Source organism: Protopterus annectens, chromosome 4.part0 (genome assembly GCF_019279795.1).
Source record: "Protopterus annectens isolate FY-2018-M chromosome 4.part0, PAN1.0, whole genome shotgun sequence".
Taxonomy (NCBI): domain Eukaryota; kingdom Metazoa; phylum Chordata; order Ceratodontiformes; family Protopteridae; genus Protopterus; species Protopterus annectens.
This window is the reverse complement of record NC_056733.1, coordinates 1,606,828,349-1,606,850,572: the sequence shown is the minus strand read 5'-3', so window position 1 is coordinate 1,606,850,572 and position 22,224 is coordinate 1,606,828,349. Positions and strand designations below refer to the sequence as shown.

General features: G+C 38.2%; 1 protein-coding gene across 5 annotated transcripts in view; it reads left to right on the top strand.

Annotated features, from left to right (window-relative positions):
• Positions 1-22,224, top strand: part of MTO1 (mitochondrial tRNA translation optimization 1) — a 399,278-nt gene that overhangs the window by 153,009 nt on the left and 224,045 nt on the right. For all 5 annotated transcript variants that reach the window (XM_044069382.1, XM_044069381.1, XM_044069378.1 and 2 more), the window contains exons 6-7: positions 12,948-13,060; positions 13,151-13,341. In XM_044069382.1, coding sequence (XP_043925317.1) covers positions 12,948-13,060; positions 13,151-13,341 — 304 coding nt within the window. The remainder of the gene's footprint in view (positions 1-12,947; positions 13,061-13,150; positions 13,342-22,224) is intronic.

Sequence of the window (22,224 nt, the reverse complement as noted above, 5' to 3'; positions counted from 1 at the left end):
TGTTTTGGTCAGCCTTGTTATAAGCCACTGTAAATATCCCTTACTTTCCTCCTTTAGGCAAGATGTCAGCTGCTTCTGTCATATTTCCTCATTTTCTTGGTGTGCTTTTAGTATGTTTACTGTAATACAGTTCTAAAATATTTTGTCATGTTTCTTTCACCCTTGTACATTGATGCTGACTTAAGTGACATCCATTTAGATTCCTAGTCTGGCACTCTTGTTGAACCACACTGTGGCACAGTCACTGTTGCCAGTTGGTATCCAGTTGTCTACATCACTAAACACCAAAAAAACAGCTGCAAAACGTGGAGCAAGTAACACAAACTTGTAGGAAAAACCACCTTTAATAACAAAGCAAAGCTTTCGGGCAGAACCCTTCTTCAATACTAATACAATCAAGTCTGCATACTAGAAGCTTATATACAGGTCTAGAAGTCACATGATTAGCAGCCAAGAATCATGTGACGAACAAGTCTTAAAGTGCAAACAACATAATAAAACTTTAAAGAAACTTTAAAAAAACTTTAAAAAAATCAATTAATAATATTACGTAATCTAGTTAAAATTGGTTTTAAACTGACTTTGCTGTTAATTCCTGGATGTGAATCAGCAGCTAGTCTTAAAATCCATTCAAATTCCTTAGTCTCAAGGCGATTATTCAAATCTCCACCTCTGGCACTAGGACAATTAAAATCAATAACTCTAAACTTAAAAGAATGTTCAGAGCCATTAATATAGATATGCTTATATAGTGCATTATTTTCACAACACCGTCTGATTTCTGAATTATGATCAATAACACGATCTTTCAGCTTACGAATAGTTTTTCCTACATAGAACGAGGTGCAGGATTTACATGTAGCCAAATAGATAACACCTGAAGTGTTACAAGTAGCTGAAATTTTAAAATTGAATACTTGACCAGTGCTAGGGTGTGTGAAAATGTCACTACCATTACCAAACATCTGTGCACAGGCAATACAGTTAAAACATTGAAAAGTTCCATGCTTGATAGCCAACGTCATAGGCTTAGGTTTATAAAAATCTTTATAACACAATAAGCTTTTGATAGTCTTCATATTTCTATAAGAGAAGCATGGCTTATCACCTACAATAGCTTTCATTTCATCTGAAGCTAATAAAATTATCCAGTTTCTTGAGATAATTTGTTTAACCAGGTGACTTCTTCTATTAAAAATAGTCATATATCTAACTGAAGTCATCTCTTTATTGCTGTTATTATTTTTCTGAGATATGGTTAACGAAATATCCTGCCCTTGATTAAAGCTGATAGGTTTCAAATAAGTCTTCCTAGCCTCTAAAATATCAATTCTTGACTTATTAAGTAGGTGGGCATCATAGCCACTTGAGGTAAATTCCACTATCAAATCATCCAGTTGTAACTTGAATACATCATCATCTGTGTTGAGCCTACTTGTCCTAATAAATTGTGATTTTACCACACTTCTGAAAATATGTGGAGCATGCATACTGCTGTAATGTAAATATTTACAACAGCTAACTTCCTTCTTATATACAGAAGTATTAAGAATTCCATCATTCAGCTGGATTTTTAAATCTAAGTAACACATAGTATTTTCAGAAACTTGCATTTTAAATTTCAAATAATCAGTTGTGGAGTTCAAATAGTCAACAAAAACATCCAGATCATGAAGTGTACCATTCCAAACAATTAAAACAGTCATCAACAAATCTTTGATAAAAACTAATATAGGTAGAAAGATTCCTATTACTATACAGATGTTTATGTTCCCATTGGTAAAGGACTAAGTTAGCGTATGTGTTAGCCACTGAGGTACCCATAGCTATTCCTGTTAACTGTAAATATAAAGTTTCGTTAAACATAAAAATATTATTTTTCAAAACAACATCCATAAGACAGCAAGTGTTGTCAATGGATTTGAAATCAGGGTTAGGTTGTGTTATTAAAAATTCCCTCAGAAGCTCAAGTCCGGCATCATTAGGAATGACGGTAAATAAGGATACGATATCCAAGCTAACTAAATAATGTCTTTTAGTTTTTATATCAGACTCATTTCTAGTATACCATTGCTGTAACTTAGATAACAAATCATGTATATCTTTCAGGATGGTATTACAATTAAGTAGATGTGGTTGTAACTGTTTGTGCAAGTAAACTGAAACCGGTTCTGTAATCCAGCCTCCACCTGAGACGATAGGTCTCATTGGTGGGTTATCCATAGACTTATGTATTTTTGGGATGCCATACAAATGAGGTATCAAAGGACAAGGTACAGTTAGAAAATGAAACTAATCAAGGTCGATGTCACCATTAAGCTGAAGTTCAAATATTACCATGTTGACATAACTCACACATTTCTTTACATCTGCATGTGTAACTATTTTAAATGCATTCTCATCATTCAAAAGTAGAGAAACAGCTGAAAAATACTTGTCTCGGTCCATAATAACAGGCATACCACCTTTGTCCGCTTGCTTTATTACAATATCATTATTATTTTGTAGACTTTTTAATGCTTCATACTCTGCAAAAGTCAGACTATCAAAAGCTTATTGTGTTATAAAGATTTTTATAAACCTAAGCCTATGACGTTGGCTATCAAGCATGGAACTTTTCAATGTTTTAACTGTATTGCCTGTGCACAGATGTTTGGTAATGGTAGTGACATTTTCACACACCCTAGCACTGGTCAAGTATTCAATTTTAAAATTTCAGCTACTTGTAACACTTCAGGTGTTATCTATTTGGCTACATGTAAATCCTGCACCTCGTTCTATGTAGGAAAAACTATTCGTAAGCTGAAAGATCGTGTTATTGATCATAATTCAGAAATCAGGCGGTGTTGTGAAAATAATGCACTATATAAGCATATCTATATTAATGGCTCTGAACATTCTTTTAAGTTTAGAGTTATTGATTTTAATTGTCCTAGTGCCAGAGGTGGAGATTTGAATAATAAGCCTTGAGACTAAGGAATTTGAATGGATTTTAAGACTAGCTGCTGATTCACATCCAGGAATTAACAGCAAAGTCAGTTTAAAACCAATTTTAACTAGATTACGAATATTATTAATTGATTTTTAAAGTTTTTAAAGTTTTTAAAGTTTCTTTAAAGTTTTATTATGTTGTTTGCACTTTAAGACTACTGTTAACAGTCTGAGATCGTTCAGCAACCAAGATCTACATTCTGCTTTCAGAAGTGAAAGTGGGATCCCCAGAATATTTTTTACTCTGGTAGGTTCCTGGTGACTGTATTGAGATTTTAGTTCCTTACCCAAGACCTGAGGCATCAAGGGTGGCTTTTTCCAAAGTAGGTAGGTAAAAGGCAAAGAAAAGCTAAGCCGGTACAGCCCAGCTTGCCTCAACCTATGCCAGGCAGTACCGTGACCCTATCAGTTCATTGCCTTGCCCTTTGGCTTGTTCACTCTGCTCAGAGAATTCAAATTGTCTGGTTTCAGTTATAGCCTTTTTTTAAGGACATAGAGCATTCAGGTCTTTTCTTCCTAGACAGTTACCTTATTTTAGAAGGGTCTAATAGAGTGCAATGTAGAAAATTATTTTTCTGGGAGCAAGTCTAGACACTGATTGCAGAGTCTTTCTTCCACTGATCAAACTGGAGAAGCTGTTGGGTTTGTTGTTTAAATTCTTCCAAAAAAGATCACAGCCAGAGACTATTTGAGGCTGCAGCAATACACGGCAGCATATATTTTGAGAGCACCTTTGGTGTGTCGCTATATGAGAAAGCTATAGTGGTGTATTTAAGAAGCAGGTGGAATACATACCTCCATCACTTGGAAACCAGTGTGTACTCCTGCTTTTATGCACAAGGGGAAATAAATCTTGTGGCGGAATTGACATTGTTGCTTGTACAAGGGAATGCCCTTCAGGTCACTGAAACATGCTTTGTTTGGCAGTTAGTGCAGAGGACTAAAGCTCTGAGGTGTTAATGAGCTGCTTCTTGTGCCCAGGGTGCAGAGTTTGATTCCTTCCACCTTTATTTGCTGACTGAGATAAGTCACTTAACCAGACAGTGCTCCCGAGTTACCCTTGAAAAGGGACAGTTGTCTTCAGTGGGCTTACCCAGGGAATAAATAGGTAAAAATAAAATAATGGGAGCACAGGATGAAGAGAAAACCCATCAAAGTAAAGGAAATGATGACCTTCATTCTGACTTTCAGGTTTTCTCTCTCTGCCATGCAAGGAGAAGTCCTACAAGTAGAAACAGACAGCAGAATAGTAATGTGGTATGTAAACAAGCAAGGAGGAATCTACTCCTACCTACTGTATAGATTAGCTATGCAAGCATAGGGAATTATAGTAGAGTCAGGATATCCCTGGAGGCCACTTACATTCCTTCAGATGACAACGTGATAGCAGACAAGCTGAGTAGGAAGTATTCAAACCCCCATGAATGGATGCCTCACAAAAAACATTCTTAAGTCTAATCAGCAGGTGGGGTGTGCTGGAACTGCATCCTTCTAAAATAAAACTTAGTAAGAGGAAATCACTTGGTACTGCGGCAGAGAGTGGGCCTTATAACTCAGAACAGAGAGTCCATAGTATACCCCAATCTAGCCACACTAAGGCTGACAGCATGGATGATGTCACGCTGATTCCAGGCCGTCAGAAATCTTCAAAGGGCATACTAAATGTTATGAAATAGGCTAGGAAACCCAGTACAAGAAAGTCATTCATCATAAGGTGGAAAAGGTTCTCTTGCTGGTGTCACTTCAGGGCCTTTAACCCCAGAAAGGCTAAGGTGACCTCATTAGTCCGGGGTTTGCTTGTACATCTGTAAAAGTTCATGCTTTTCGTTTTTCAGGTCGTCTGCTTGTGGAACCCCTTCTGTGTTCCAGACCTTCAGTCAAGCAATTCCTAAAGGGAGTCATTCACCTTTGACCACTGAGGAGACACAATTCCACCATGGGACCTTAACTGTGTGTTAGAGAAGTTAACATTACCTCCTTTTGAATGAGCAGCTTCTTTCCTTGTTCGGTTTCCTTAATGGAAGAGACTGCTTTGGTGGCAGTCACCTCTGCTAAATGTGTTTCAGAACTGTAAGCCTAAATGTGCAAAATTGTCCTTTTAGTGTTCCCTCCAGATTGAGTGGCTTTGCAATTCAGTCCTTCATTTATGTCTAAAATTGATCTTGAACCAGGCCATTCAGCTTCTGGTGTTCTTTCCTAAACTCAGAATTCAGGGAAAAAGGACCATGTATTCCCTGGACGGACACCAAGAGCTGAGGTTTTATTTGTGTAGAACAAAATAATTCAGAAGACTGACTAGCTGTCTGTTTTGCAAAAGGGAGGAGGGTAAGCGTGCTAACAAACAAACCTTTTCCAAGTGGCTGGGGCATTGCATTATGTTTTGCTGTCTACACCATGGGAAACAAGTCTCAGGCCTCATTAGAGCACATTCCACTAGAGCTACATTTGCCACCATGACTTTTCTTGGAGTTTCTACCCAGTCTGTTCTGAAAGCAGCCACCTGGTCCTCTGTGCATACTTTCTCCAAATTTTACAACTTAGGGCTGCATCCAGGGCCAGAGCAAGCTTTCCTTCTGCTCCCCTGTAAGGGCTGATTCCAAATAGTTCATTCACCTCCCCAGTTTTCACTGCTTGGGTAATCTCCCAAGAGTGAAGACTGCCACAGGGCATACTATGATGACTGCGACAGAACAGAAATCAACTCTATTTTCCCTATGTCCTTCTGGGGATGGGTTGACAATCCCATCCTGCCCCCCCTCCCCGAATTTACTACCATGCCTGCCATCACCCCTGTTTTGTTAGCCTTTGCTTGTGGAGTGTTGGGATTGCAACACCTTGGGGTGTAGCTTAGCTGGTGCTGGAGTTCCTTCCTAATCCACTGTGCTCTGGGCCACAATTGCCCCCCCCCCCCGTTTCTGCCAAGACGAGAAGAATCTGATGATGGCATCATCCGATGCACCTTTTATACTACAGGTATTCTTGCACCTGGAAAGAGGACGTCTGCTGAATCCCTGGATGGGAGGGAAGAGGTTAGGAAGACTGTATGTGAGCTACCCCAAGGCAGGATATCTCAAGAGTTTTGGCTGTGAAGTGAAACTACTGAAATGTTTTCAGAAAAGTAAAAATTAGGGAGTTCAGCTGACCGATTCAGGAAACGGCAGACACCTTTGGCATAAAATGTTATTTTTGAAGTGACACTTTTATTTGAAACACTGTGTTTAAAGGTTTAAACATTAAAACTTTAAGTTGATTTTTTTTTTCATGAAGGATAATTTACATCCAATCCCTTTGATGGCTTGGAAAGCAGGCAGGTAGGTGACACTTCATGAAGTCTTAAATGGAAAACTTCTTAAAAAAACTTCTAAGTAAAGGATTAGAGGTCACCCAAGGGAATAACAGCCTGATATTGCAAACCTCTGTACCTTGAATGAAATGCAGGCTACTTTAACTTTCTGGTGAATGAAAGTGAATAGGTCAGAGATATGATGCTGGATCTCTGTATTGAGATAGAAGCTGGGACAAAATGCCACACTGCCAGGCAAGGAAACCCATTTGTCTTCAAGTACGTAAGAAACCTAAATTTTAACTGTACTTAACAGCAACCAGAATAAAGGTCCAACCAAATGATTTATTTATTCAGTAAAGCGCTTTTCTTTCAAAAAAATACTTGAACTTCCTTAGACAATAAAATCCCTTAAAATGCAAGTTTAAAAACCCCACCAAGTTAGTCACGTGATAAGCACACAGCCAATGAAATGATATAATTAAACTCTTTTTTTCTTTTTAAAGTGCTGAATTAAATGTTGCAAAAAACAATACAAAAAATAAAAAAAATACAAACGCATTTTTTTTTAACTATAAATGAGACTATCACTAAGCTTTTGAGTTTAAGCAGACACAAAATAGATACTACATCATTTAAACCAGGATTTGAATAAGTATTTAAACGAGCCTGCCAAAGAAGTTCGAGTCTTTGTAAATTAAGACCGCTTAGCCCACCTCTACTGTCCAATACAACTTGGTTAATAACTCGGAATTTGAAAGAATGGTTCTGGTGTACTGAAATATGCTTCGCTAGCGCATTCTCAGGCTTCACCTTATTGATACTATAGAGATGTTCGTATACCCTTTCTTTCAATTTTCTCTTGGTCTTACTGACGTAATAAGCAGCACATCCCTGACACTTAGCAAGGTACACCACCATACTGGAATTACAATTAAGTCTACCCCTTGTGTTAAATTTCATTCCATTTACTGTAAATGAGTTACCTATATCTATATATTTACAGTAAGTGTACATTTCGCACTTAAACATACCAGGATGTTTTCCAATGTTCTGACTATATATACCTATACTTAATGGTAGGAACTCCATTACTTACCCTTCTTCTAAGTTAGTTGATACTATTTTAAAGAAATTTGTAAATACAGAAAATGAAATATGTAAGGACTCATGGACTTTCCTTAGAAAAATTAATGAGTTAGAATTTCATTCTGATTACAGTTTTTTAACAGTGGATGTGAAAGACCTATACATGTCAATACCTCACCTGGAAGGTATAGAGTGATTGTGCTCTAAAGGGGCAACACCCTCCGAGGTTACTCTAGTGGAAGAATTATTGGACATTATTTTGTCGAACAACGTTTTTATATTTGATAACGAAATCTACTTACAGAAAACAGGTGTGGCAGTGGGCTCTCCTTGTGGTGCGAGCTTTGCTAATTTAGTCATGGCCTACTGGGAACATGAGCAATATTTTCAATGTAGGTCATATTATTGAGAAAATCTATTTTTTCACCCAATATCTGGATAATATATCCTCTTTAAAGGGGGTGAAAAAGAAGCTTTCAAGCTTGTTAGGTATTTCAATAACACGACTAATTTTCTACAGTTTACATCTTCTTACAATGAAGAGACTATATCCTATTTGGACGTAGAACTGAGGAAGGACAGAATCCAAGGTAGTTATGTAGCAAAAATGTTCAGAAAGAGTATATACTCTTAACACCTTCTTACATTTTTCAAGTTTGCATCCTTATCAGAAACACTCAGTTGTTAAAGGACAACTAGTAAGAGCAGCAAGGATGGTAACTTTGGAAGAAGAATTCTTGATGGAATGTGCTACTTTAAGAAGAATGTTCCTAAGGTGGAGCTACCCCAAGGACTTATTAGCTGATTTAACTTTGGAAGTACAAAACAAACGGATCTTGGGTATATACCAGCCCGTTTTTGCTAAAAGAGCAAGTTCCACCTCGAATAATGTAGTTAATCAACTAGTGGAAGTACAGTATTTCTCTCAACTGTAGTGAGGGTGAAAATTATAATAGGGTGCACCACAATATCGACCCTTCTTTTAGTTTCATAACAACTTACAGTTTAGATGGGTTTGATTTGAGGAAAATTCTTATCAAAAATTGGAGATTACTTACTGAGGACACGAGTATCTCAACTAAAATAGTTGAACGCCGTAGTTTAATTTTTAGAAGGGCTGTTAATTTCAAACAACTTTTAGAAAAAAACACTCAGAACATTGCAAAATATCGTGGTATGTTTAAGTGCGAAATGTGCACGTATTGTAAATATATAGATATAGATAACTCATTTACAGTAAATGGAATGAAATTTAACACAGGGGGTGGATTTAATTGTAATTCCAGAATGGTGGTATACCTTGCTAAGTGCCAGGGATGTGCTGCTTATTACGTCGGTAAGACCGGGAGAAAATTGAAAGAAAGGATATACGAATATTTGTATAGTATCAGTAAGGTGAAGCTTGAGAATGCTCTAGCGAAGCATATCTCGGTACACCTTGAACCATTCTTTCAAATTCCAAGTCATTGACCAAGTTGTGTCGGACAGTAGAGGAGGGCCAAGTGGTCTTAATTTAGAAAGACTAGCTTCTTTGGCAGGTTTGTTTAAATGCTTATTCAAATCCTGGTTTAAATGATGTATCTATTTTGTGTCTGCTTAAACTCAAAAGCTTAGTGAGAGAGTCTCACTTAAATAGTTAAAAAAATTGTTTGTATTTTTGTATTTTTTGTATTGGTTTTTGCAACATTTAATTCAGCACTTTAAGTAGAAAGAGAGTTTAATTATATAATTTCATTGACTGTGTGCTGATCATGTGACTAACTTGGTAGGGTTTTTAAACTTGCATTTTAATGGATTTTATTGTCTGAGGAAGTTCAAGTATTTTTTGAATGAAAAGTGCTTTACTGTACTGAATAAATCCTTTGGTTGGACTGTTATCCTGGTTGCTGTTCTTTTCATTACATTTACTTGGTCTGGTTGTTATTTTTACGTGGTTTATCATTAACTGTACTTAAAACAAACTAAAGATAAATACAAACCTAATTTAGTTCTCTGAACAGTGACTGGTCTATCTCTCACAATAGTCTGAGAATGTAAACAGTATCTGAAGTAGAACAGTATAATCCAGTCCTAGCAAAATAAATAAAATATCTTTCCAAATTTGTGTTGCAAGTAATGAATTGTGTATTGCTCATACAACAGTATCTGTTTATGCAGTCTATATATATATATATATATATATATATATATACAGTAAAAATGTCTCTTGTTTTCATAGTGCTGTATAAGCAAGGTAAAGGATAGATAAAAATGCAAAATATTCATACATCAACAAAATATTTATGGTTTAAGTTTTGATGATATACAATGTGGTACTAAGGTCAGTTTTCTGGATTTAGTGCTGGAAGGGGTGGATTGTGAAGGAATTAGAACATCTGTCCACAGGAAATTTGTGGATAATACCAATTTCTTGCATGAGGCTAGTTTTCACCCCCAACATTTATTGGAATCTTTACCATATGGGGAATTTCTTTGTATGCATAGAGTCTGTAGTGAATGGGATGATTTTGTGAAAGAAAGTAAGTATACTTTTCGGATGTTTATTAATAGAGGGTATGATTATGACATAGTCAAAAAATCTTTATGCAAAGTTGTTGCACATAGACTGGGGTTAAATTTGTCCAACAGTACAGTTAGTAATGGGTTAACAAGTGTGGAACAAAAGTAACAGTTGTATTTTGTTTCTGTGTATAATAGTCTAAGTAAGAGAATAAGTAAGACATTGCACAATTGTTGGAAGTTCTTGATTCATGATGCTGAATTAAAAACTATTATATCAGATTATCCTTCTATTTCATATAAAAAAGGGGAAAAAAATCTTAAAAGAATTTTTAACGTCCTGCTACTTTATCACGCCTAGAGATGAGTTATATGCGAGTCCTTCTTTGAAGGGCACACATCCTTGTGGGGGTTGTACTATTTGCTCTCATATTGTTACAAGTTTTAATAAAATAAATGGAGTTCATTTTTCACCAAGTAGTAATTTTTCTTGTAACAGTGAAGGCATTATATATGTCTTAAAATGTCCCTGTGATATGTCTTACATAAGGGAAAGTAAGAGAAAGTTTAAGGCAAGAATGCAAGAACATATTAGGGACATAAAAAATAAAAAGTTGAAAGTAATATTGATATGCATTTTAGAATGAAACATAATAGTGATTATTCTTTATTGCAGTGTTGTGTTTTAGAACACATTTTTATACAAATTGGGGAAATGTATAATATTAAGGATAAACTCCCTTATAAAGAATCTGTTTATATTTTAAAATGTAATACAATTGTACCTGTGGGTTTAAATTTGGAGAGTAACTGGAAACAATTATTGTGTAATTGAATAATTGATTTTATAGTATGTATTACTCCTGGAAGGCTGTGAGCCGAGGTGCTAGAGTGCTTAAGTTGCTGTTTCATTAAATAAGATTTTTCATCTTTATCGTGGTCGGTTGTGGATTTTTTTGCTGCTGTCCTTTGCAGAGTATTTTTCCAAAAATGCATCCTAGGTTTGTGTGCAGTGGGTTCTTGTTCTCCTTTGTTAAAAAGTCTGTATTTGTCTTACTTTGAAGTACTGTGTTTCAGCATTCCAGGACTACAGACCATATGTAATTCTGTATTCTGTCCATCTCCATTTGTATCTTCTCTTTATACAGATGGCACAGAACAGTTGGATGTTTCAAAGCTGTAACATGTATTTTGTCATTTAATTTTCTGCAATTCTCTGCCTGTATTACATCAGAAATGTAATTTACTGCTTCATTGCCACTGTGATTTCTTGTTTTTGGCTTTTTTTTTTTTTTTTTTTTACTTCAGCTAATGCTGTTCTGTAAATAATGATAAATCCATATGCATTCTCTTACGCTCATAGATTACCTATGGAGCTTTTCTCCCTGGGCCACAATTGAAAATGGCCTCTGCCAGCTGGAAAATTTTAGTAAACAAAAATAATCAATAAAATCATTGCACTCCTCTGTTCATAATATCCCTAATGTAGTCTTTTCTCAATACTTTGAAATTCCTTTCTTGCCTATAGCCACTTGTTTGTAACAATGACTGTACTTTATTCTGAGTCTCACAACCTGTTTGTGTAGTGTGGTACTAAAACTTTTATTTTTATTTTATTTTACATTTGTTTACTGGGGATGTCTGGCTTTGTACAAATTACCCCCTTTCAGAAGAGGCCCAATGAGAGAAGGCCCAGTAAGTTAAGTAAAAAGTTTCAGAAAATAACAGAACTACTGATGCCATATGAATCTTCCTTGTGACCTTGTATTATTGTACCTGTACATGATAGCCATGAATTTCCTTTAACCATTGTCATGTTATTTGTCGTCTTCGTGTTAGGCAGGGCATCCTTTTAGCACAAAGTTAACAAGCCGAATATGAATGCTTTCTTCTCTCACTGTTATCCTTTATGTTTCTGAAGCAGGGGTCAGAGATCTTGCTTTCCTTGTCCATGTACTTCCAAGTTAACTGATACTCTGTCATCCATCATGAAATCCCATCATTACTTCAGTCTACATAAAGGTGTAACTTCTGGAATACTGGCAGGTTTTCAGTCTTTTAATGCCTTTCAAGTCATCCATAGAAAATAGGCTTCAGGACGCTAGTGGGATTACCTGAATAGTAAAAGCCATTTGATGTCCCATTGCTGTATGGGGCCAGTGGCCAAGTATCCTTAAACCCCTTAAAAAAGCAGACTGACCCAGTGGAGGAAACAAAATTGAAAATTAGACCATAGGTTTCTAGAAACATATTGCACAAATTAATTCTTTCAGTGGCAAAATTATTTATTTATTTATTTATTTATTTTTTAAATATGCATGTTTCTGTATGTGTATGGATATTAATTTATATATGTTTATAAGTAGTCTGGCTCACAGTCAAAAGTGTAAGACCTGATTCTGCAAGTCCTGACACTTTCTTGTCTGAATTATAGTCTGCATTTCAAACCTTGAATTCCACTGCTCACTGTTACACCTTTAAAGCATGTTTCAGGATGATGATGACTTTGCCCTTGCACCCCCTGGCATAGAAGCTGTACTGTCTGTCATGCCTGCCACTTGAATATACTAATTCCAAGATTGCTGTACTTTGGATTTGGTGAATTCTTCATACTGACACTTAGAGTTTCACTAATCTGAGGACCACAGATTCTTAGAATTTCAGTTAGCATCTGCACAATTAGACATGTGCATGTTCACACACACACACACACACACACACACACACACACACACACACACACACACACACACTTATATCCACACAGAATACTCCTTGAATAGTTTTGATTTACATGTATATCTGCAGTGTACGTAACGTCAAATGTCTCTTCAGTATACTTAAATTGTTATATTGTTTGAGTATTAAAACAAAATATAAAATATATTTTGATACAACACTCTTACTTGTGGCTTTTTGGTTAAGTTAATCAGTGATCATAAATTCTGTGGTTTAGAACATTGCTTCACATTTCAGGTAGATTTACTTGCAAAGCAATTGTTAAAATTTACTAGCTATGACCCTGTAGCCAGATTAATTAAAAAAAATATTTGGAAAAAAAAATGTATATTTTTTTTTAAATTAGCCAGAAAACCAGTTGCCTTGTTACTTAACCCATACAACAGCAGAAGTCAGTCGGATAGTCCGAGAAAATCTTCATCTTAATCAACATGTTAGAGAGACCACTCGAGGGCCACGGTTAGTCCTTAGTAAAGTTTTCATTCTACTACATCACTGTTGTATGGTATCCTGATAACTGGTAATGGACTTTATGAATTTTCTTTCTAGTTACTGTCCATCAATTGAGTCCAAGGTGCTTCGGTTCCCAAACAGGACACACCAGCTGTGGCTGGAACCTGAAGGCTTTGATTCAGACCTGATTTACCCTCAAGGCCTGTCTGTCACACTGCCAGCTGAACTTCAAGAACAGCTACTTAAACACATCCCTGGACTTGAGAAGGCTAAGATGGTACAGCCAGGTAAGAATGCTGCAAGATATTTTACTTCATGGGGATACTTACCAGTTTAGTTTAACTGAGCTGCTGCATGTAGAACATTGTAGATAAAGCTAGTAACATTTTTTAGGCTTTGAATAGGTAGAATTTAATATTTACCAGGAAAAAAGGTGTAATTTTTCATTGAGAATGATTTTTGTAGTTCATTTAATTTTTGTAAGCAAATTCCAGAAATAAACTTGCAAGCAGTATAGAAAGTCAGTAAATGGAGAAGAATTTAATGTTGTTAAATGAGTAACAGTACAGTTCATTCATTTAGATGAGAAGTCATTAGAACTAAGTAATAAGTGCTCAAAGCACTACATTTTAAAATCCAAAAGAAGGCATTCTAGGTAAATAAGGATTAGCTACTAGCTCCCTTGCAACAGCTTGATAAGATATGTTGGAATGTGAGTTGCAGGTTTCCTACTGAAATCAGTAATTATTTGCTCCTTTATTGCCACTGCAGCCTTCATACAATGATGTTAAGATGCATGTTTGAAGGTATTTCAGGAGGAAGGCTGGATAGAGGCCTCAGATAAAGAATCCCTGATGTGTCTGAACTTCATTGCAGTATTTATCCCCAAATGCATGATGGAGATTCATTAATAGTGAATCAGATATCAACAATATCCTCCAGTCTGAGGAAAGGTCAGGATTGGGCTACACTGAATCTGCACACCAGAATATCTCACCTTAATCCAGAAATGTATGATATTAAACCCTTCTATTTCCTTTACATCATCATATCACTTTTGTACTATTCCTGTGATGTAACAACAGTGATGTGATACCAGTTGAGATGATGCGAGTTATATTACCAGCTATGCCAGGAGAAGTAGGGCAGTGGATGTGTAACAGATGCCAGCACAGCTAACTGGAATTTTGTAAAGAAGTATATGTCATTTGTGTAAAAAACTGATTTGTACAGATGCTTGTGCTGAAAAATGTATTTGTAAAGTTGCTTGTTTTAAATATGTATTAACAGTGTGTCCTGCTGGACAGAAAAGAAAGATACATGTATATCTGACTGTACTGTTGTAACTGAGGAAATGTATATATGTTAACACAGGATACTGGAAGAGAAGTGGTTAATCTCACTCTAGCTAACTTTGAAAAATAGTGTGAAATTAAATTATTTAATTTAGGTCACAAAGATTATAGCCAAAATGTCTGGGAAAACAAGTACTAAGAAGCCTCCTGTATCGTCTTTATCAGTGAACTAATTGCTACACTGGAAGGGTAGAAGTTTAAAATTGTTTTATGACTTCCAGAAGCTGCAACAGACCCTAACAAAGTTCTGACATATGTGTGTGAGATTCTGGGTCATTTGCTAGGAAAGGGGATAGTATGGGAACCAGAAGTCAGATGACCAGATGTATGTGATGTCATTCTGTAATCCAGGGCAAAAATTATGTTTTAAAATTAGGTAAGATCGAAGTCTCAGGACATTCTGCTTTTGGAACCTGACAAAGAAAAATCCCTCACCTACTTCTTTTTGCCTTGCTCTGGGAAGTTACCAGGGTGTAGTAATTCTTTAGATCAGTCAGGGAAATACAGCAAGATTAGTTAACTACTGTTTTTTGTATCTGTGTGAATCTATTCATCTATGTTATTTTAATATTTCCTGTGATTGAAACTCTGGTGTTTATTGTAAATAGATATGTAGTATTTTCATGTTCTTTTATTTATTATCATTAAATATATTTAAACTTTTCATTGTGGCTGGTCCTTTAGAGAATATTTTAACCTTTGAGAGTATAGAGTAGTTGTGTCTATTTGCTTAGTCCATATCCACTCCTGAAAGCCTTATTGCATTGGTCAAAAACAGTTATTTGTATTAATATTAATTTCAATCGGTATAGTTGGGTACCCGTATAAGAGCCTTAGAGTAGCTGGATTTGGAGTATCCAGTGGCAGTGTAAATACCTTATAGTCTGGGCAGAAGGGTCATAGATAGTAAATCTGTGCCAGCCTTTCCCAGATGTGTGTGAGCGTGTGTGTGTGTGTGCGTGTGTGTGTGCGTGTGTGTGTGCGTGTGTGTGTGTGTGTGTGTGTGTGTGTGTGTGTGTGTGCACATGCATGCAAAAAATCAAATCTCAGAGTGTGTCTGTGTCTCAGCTGGTTGGAGCAGGGACATGGAGCACTGGTTTCACAGAGAGATTGGTGGAGTACTTGGCTTGGACACTTGGCTGAGGACTCAGCTCTATAGCTGTGTCAGTGTGGAGTTTTATTGGGGACCTGGCTGGAGGGAGACAGAGAGAGAAATCCAGACCCTGGACTGAGTGTGTTCTTAAGGGAAATTGTGCTTGATACAGAGAGCTGTATCTGGAAATAATGTATGTATCTGCTTTTGTTCCAAGTGAACGTCCCTCTCCAGTGTCAGTGGTGAGGATTAAGGCTGTTTGATTACTGACCCAGAGAGTGGATGTCGCATATTGATGCCTGTGGTGGGATATTAATTGAACTTCTGTAGCCTGTAGCCAGTTGTCACTGAAGGTGTGTGTATTCTCAGCAGGCACAAGTTAAACATTCAAAGTTTCATTATCACAACAGTTTTATTTATTTTTTGTTAGTTTAGTCAGCAAAAGCAGGCAAAGATGTCAGCAGAGGATTATGGCAAGCTAGCAAAGAACCAGTTGTCCAAGGTGTGTGAAACCAAAGGACTGGTGTATGCCAACCTGACTAAAGAGAAAATTATTTCAGCCTTATTTGCAGCTCAGACCAGCATCCAGGAGAATAACCAGTCTGGTGATGGGAATTTGCATCCCTGAGAAACAAGACAGTTCACCTTTTTCTCAGAGGACTTAAAAAAAAAAGTCTGGAGTTATAGAGACTTGAACTGGAGGCAAAACATTTGGAATTAGAATCAACAGAGAGACTGTGGCATTTGGAGGCCAGAGAAAATAAGATCTGCGGTATTTGGAGGCTGAAGAAAATGAGATGCAGTGCCAACATGAGAGGGAGATGCTGACTCTTCACCAGGGTCATTGAGGTAATGGGAAAGGGATTAACCAAACCCCAGAAGCAGTAAATGTCAGTATATGTCTTCCACAGTTTACAAAAAGTGATAATTTTGATAGTTTTATTCATATATTTGAAAGAGTATGTAAACAGTGTAATGTTGACCAAGGGATCTGGGTGCAGTTCCTGACCCCCTTACTACATGATAAAGTTGTAACTGCTGCTTCTAAATTGTTTGATATTGATTGTTTAAACTATGATAGACTAAAACATTGTTTACTAGAATGTTTTAAGTTAACACCTGAAGCTTACAGAGAAAGGTTTCATGAGCATAGACTTAAGGCAGATGAAAGTGGGTGTGATTATATTGCTGAGTTAAGGACTTATTTTCATAGGTGGGTGAGTGGATGTCAGGTTACCACCTTTGAAAGGCTGGCAGACCTTTTGGTGAAGGAACAATCCCTTAGCACTTTGCCTGAGCACATGAGAATCTAGTTGGCAGACCAGGAGTGTAGCTCTGCAGATGAGCTGGGTATAAAGGGGATCTGTACTTGGCAACCAGGGCATCACTGCACAGGAAGGGGATACCCAGTGCTGTACATGGATATAAGGGAACCCATGGTGGGCAGCCTAAACAACCCCCACCAGTAACAGGGGAAGCTACTAGTTCAGCTACACGACCAGAATCAAGGGTTAAATGTTTTAAGTGTAACACTGGGGCCATTTATCATACAGATGTCTACAGAAGCAAGGTGGGGAACAAAAGGTGAGGGAGCCAGCAAGTGGGAAGAACAGTATACCAGTGGTAAGTTGTCTGGAGACAACAGGGGTACCAAACTATCACCAAAGTTTATATCAGATCTTAGTGGATGAAAAACAGGCCACTGCTGAGAGAGAGAGAGAGAGAGAGACAGCCTCTGACATAATGATTATAAAGCCTGCAGTGGTTAAAGAGGAGCAGTACTTGTTTGGGCAGTCCACTCCAGTCAGAGCTTTAGGAGGAATCCCATTCCAAATGGTTTTAGCCGTGGTTCACCATGACTGGGAGGGTGGAAAAGGAAGCAAGCAATAGGTGTGTTTGAGGATATCCCTGCAGATGTGTTTATAGGGAATGATTTTGATTATGCAGTTCCTTGTGTTCATGCAGTTACATGCAGTCAGGCTTGGAGACAGGCATGTGAGTCTGGTATCCTAGGGGAGACCCAGACATACCCCACACCTGAAGCCTGGGCTGTTGAGATGGCTATTTCCGGGAGGGAGCTACTGTGTAGCAGTGAGCCTGAAGGTGAGCCACAACATCTGATAGGTACTGATGTTCCTTGGACAAAGTGACTGCAAGGGCAGAGGTGAGTTGTAGTACCCAGGCTGACAGCCAGGCACCGCTGTCAGAGAATACCATACTTCCTGTGGAAGTGGAGCTGGGAAGAGTTACAAAGATAGAGTTGAGACAGGCGTAACTCTCAGACCCTACACTAAGATGCTTGAGGGAGGTAGCTAAGGAGGTTCCTGATTCTCAAGGAAAAGGGGAGTCTGTTTACTGGAACAAAGGGTTACCCTAGAGAGACTGACCCTCTTAGGGAGGGCCAGAGGGTAAGGTAATACAGCAGCTGGTAGTGCCTAGAGCCTACCATCTGGCACTTCTAGCCATAGCCCACGGCATTCCTTTTGCAGGTCATATAGCCGTAAAGCATACCAAGAGACATATTATGCAGAATGTTTACTGGCCTGGAATTGCCAGGGATGTAACAGGGCACTGCAGGACCTGTGAGCATTGCCAAAAAGTAGGCAAGTCAGGCAACAAGGTCAAGGCTCCTTTAATGCCTTTGCCTGTCACTGATGAGCTATTTCAGAGGGTAGCTATGGATATTTTGGGGCCTCTGAGAACCCCAAGTTCTACAGGGAAGAAGTATATTCTGGTGGTAGTAGATTACATTACTAGAAACCCTGAGGTGGTGGCTCTGTCCTCTATTGAGGCAGAGAAGGTGGCAAATGCTTTGTTAGAGATTTTCAGTAGGGTAGGTTTCCTGAGAGAAATACTGACTGACAGAGGTGCCAGTTTCATGTCAGACGTGCTGGCTTGTCTGTGGAATTGCCGTCGGGTGAACCACCTAAAAACCAACCCCTGCCAACCCCCAGACTACTGGTCTTGTGGAGAGGTTAAACTCTACACTAAAGACCATGCTACCGCATTTGCGGACCAGTTTAAGAGAGAGTGGGACAAATATTTGCCCCATCTGTTATTTGTATACAGAGAGGTACCCCAGGAATACACAGGCTTTTCACCTTTTGAGTTGCTGTTTGGGCATAAGGTGATGGGGCCTTTAGATTTGATTTGTGATGAGTGTGTGTGTGTGTGTGTGTGTGTGTGTGTGTGTGTGTGTGTGTGTGTGTGTGTGTGTGTGAATGTGAATCCCACAAAGAGTCTGTTGTGGCATATGTCTTAAACCTCAGGACAAGGCTTAGGAAGCTCATGGGCTTGGCCAAGGAGAATCCGACAGGAACCCAACAGCTGAAAAAAGGTTTGGTATGATAGGAATGCTTGAGCCTGAGAGTTTGCTGTGGGACAGCAAGTTATGGTTCTCATTTCTGTCAGACACAGTAAGCTGCAGGCAGCTTGGGAGGGACCCTTCATAATGGTAAGGAAGGTCAGTGATGTTAACAACATGGTAGAATTGCTAGGCAGGAACACAAATTGTACCATATTAACATGATAAAGCCTTACCATGATAGGGAGGCCCTGGTGCTGGGTATTTGCAGTGGATGGAAGGAGGAGTCTGAGGAGGATCTATGGTTACATCGAGCCATCCAGCAAAATATCAAGTTACTAAGGTGGAGCCTAGGGTTGCAGGCATATGACATAACAGTGCAGCACTGTAGCTGAGTCAGCAGTGCCAATACAGATGAGATCTCAAGATAGGGTATGGGTTAATGTACTCCCAGGACGGACCCATTCCCCTCAAACAACATTTCTCAAGGGGCACTTGAAAAACTAGCTTGAGTCTTCAAAGGGGGGAGAGATGTGGCAATGTGAGGTATTGTCAGCTGTGCCAGGAGAAGTAGGGCATTGGATGTGTAACATATGCCAGCACAGCTACCTGGAATTTTATAATGAATTATATGCCATTTGTATATCAAACTGATTTGTTCAAATGCTTGTGTTGAAAAATGTATTTGTGAATTTGCTTGTGTTAAACATATAGCAACAGTGTGTCCTGCTAGACAGAAAAGAAGTGTACATTTATATCAGATTGTACTGTTGTAACTGAGGAAGTGTGTATATGTTAACAGAGGATGCTGGAAGAGGAGAGGTTAATCTCAGTCCAGCTAACTTTGAAAAATAGTGTGAAATTAAATTACTTAATTTAGGCGATAAAGATTGTGTCTTACAATTCTGATTGCAGCCAAAGCCAAAATGTCTGGGAAAACAAGTACTAGGAAGCCTTCTGTATTGTCTTTACCAGTGAACTAGTAACTAAAAAAATAAAAAAATCCTGACAATGTAAATCGGTCGCTTCACTTTATTTGTATAAAACAACCAAACGACTGAGCGCTTTCGCCAACAAGACTATGGCTTCATCAGTCATTTGGAAATACTTTAAAATCATTTAAATATTGCACTGTATGCCCCTTCAACCAATCAAACATAAATGTGCATTCATCATTAATACATCATTTCCTTAGTAACAAAAAGGTATTATAAACTCCGCAACAAAGCCATAACTAATAACAAGCATCCCACAAACAATATAAATACATCAAGAATTCCTATTTATCACAGTATAGAAAAATTGTGAAAGTAAGTAACTCAAATAAAATTAACAAACTGCATTTCATTAAACTTGTAGCAGAGAAATCCCACAAAATGTTATTGTAGGTGCACACAGATTATATCACGTTTACCCTTTGCTTCAATATTGGCATTAAGGATATATTGTCATTCAACCCAGGTGGGCACGTTTCTTTAAGCCTAAGTTGCCATTTAAATTCCTTAGCCTCAACCTCTAATTTACTATCCCCACCTCTCTCTTTCTTGTGTACCTTGTCCACAACAAAAACGATAAATTTTTTTGAAGTTGACACACTGAATGCTATGCAAATACAGGGCATTATGGACGTTTTTCTTTTTAATTGCCCTCATGTGTCTGCTATCCTATCCTGAAGTCTGTGAACAGTTTTACCTATGTAAAAAACATTGTAGGCTGTACAGGTGGCTAAATAAACTAACACTAAGGTGTTATGATTACATTTCCCCGGACACCCTAAGGCAAAGTTGTAATTCTTAATCAACACATACGGCCCATCATTAATAAATCTGCAATATCTACAAGCACCACATTTAAACATTAAAGAAATGTGGTGTTTCATGGAGCCATTTTGTCTCTCAAGGAGGTTCTTTATATTGTTCCCCCTACTAAAAACAACTTTGGGCTTACTGGCCAAATTTTGTAGTTAAATCTAAACAATCATTCCACGTTCTATTCAAGGACGAAACCAGTTGGGGGGGCCAAGTAGTTATACTTCACTATAAAAACATCAGATGCCTTTAATGTTCTTTCTGTAAATATCACCTCATTGCTATTCCTTAAAATGGGAACAAAATTAGTATCCCTTTTTTTCATGATTTCTTTCCTGACACTCAGTAACAGGTTAAGTGGGTATCTCTGTCTAAAAACATTCCCACCAATTTGTATATCTCATTTTTAAAGGTATCATTGTCACTAACCAAACTGGAAACTCTCGCCATTTGTCCTTTAATGATGCTCTTCCTTTGGTGCAGGGCCGACAACTTTTGTAATGTAACAGAGAGTTGGAATATGTTTCTTTCCTGTAAATGTTACTGTTTAGACCCCGATACCTTTAAAAGTGAGATATACAAATTTGAGCCCAACACCTTCAACCTTCTGATCCAGAGGTGGATCGTTTTGCCTCCCCTGAGAACCACCAGTTAAGCAAGTACTGCACCAGGAACCCTCATAGCAGGCCCTCGAAGGTGGATGCCCTATTCTTTCAATGGGAAAACTTCTCAATCTATGCCTTTCCCCTTCTGTCCCTGCTCTCAAGAGTACTACTCAAGATAAAACAAGACAGGCCAAGGGCAATTCTGATTGCCGCAGACTGGCCGCGCCAGCACTGGAACCCTCTCCTGCGCAACCTGACAATGGTGCCACCCTGGCACCTACACCAGACACCTACCCTGCTGTCTCAGCAGGAGGGACAGATTTTGCATCCACAATTGCAAACCCTAAACCTTGCAGCCTGGCTTATCCCTTGAATACCCCACCAAGAACCTTCAGCAAACAGGTACTGGATGTCCTTCTTGAAGCCAGAAGTCCTAGTATTAGCAAATCCTATGCTGAAAAGTGGAAAAGATATTGTTCTTGAACTCAGTCTAAAGGAAAGGAGACAGCAGTGCCCTCCTTATCTCTAATCCTGGATTACCTAGCAGAGCTATTCCACAGAGGCCTGTCCTTCTCCATTAAGATTCATGCCTCTGCCATCTCGACTAATTATAATACTGAGCCACGTCTATTTTCACACCCTCTTATCAAACAGTTTCTGCGAGGGGCTAACAACTTAAGGCCCCCAATGAGGGCACCCACCCCTGCCTGGGACCTTAACTTTGTACTGGAAAACCTCACGCTTCCCCCTTTTGAACCTGCTGCTTCAGCAGAGTTAAAATTCCTCTCTTGGAAAACAGCCTTACTTTTAGCCATAACTTCAGCTAGAAGAGTGTCTGAGTTACAGGCACTAATGGCTGTTGAACCCATTATTTTCCATGCGGACAGGGTTTCCCTCAGGACTAACCCATCCTTTATGCCTAAGGTGGTGTCCAGTGTGGCCCTAAACCAATCTATCCACTTACCAACCTTCTTCACTAACACTCAGAATAAAGGGGAAAGGATA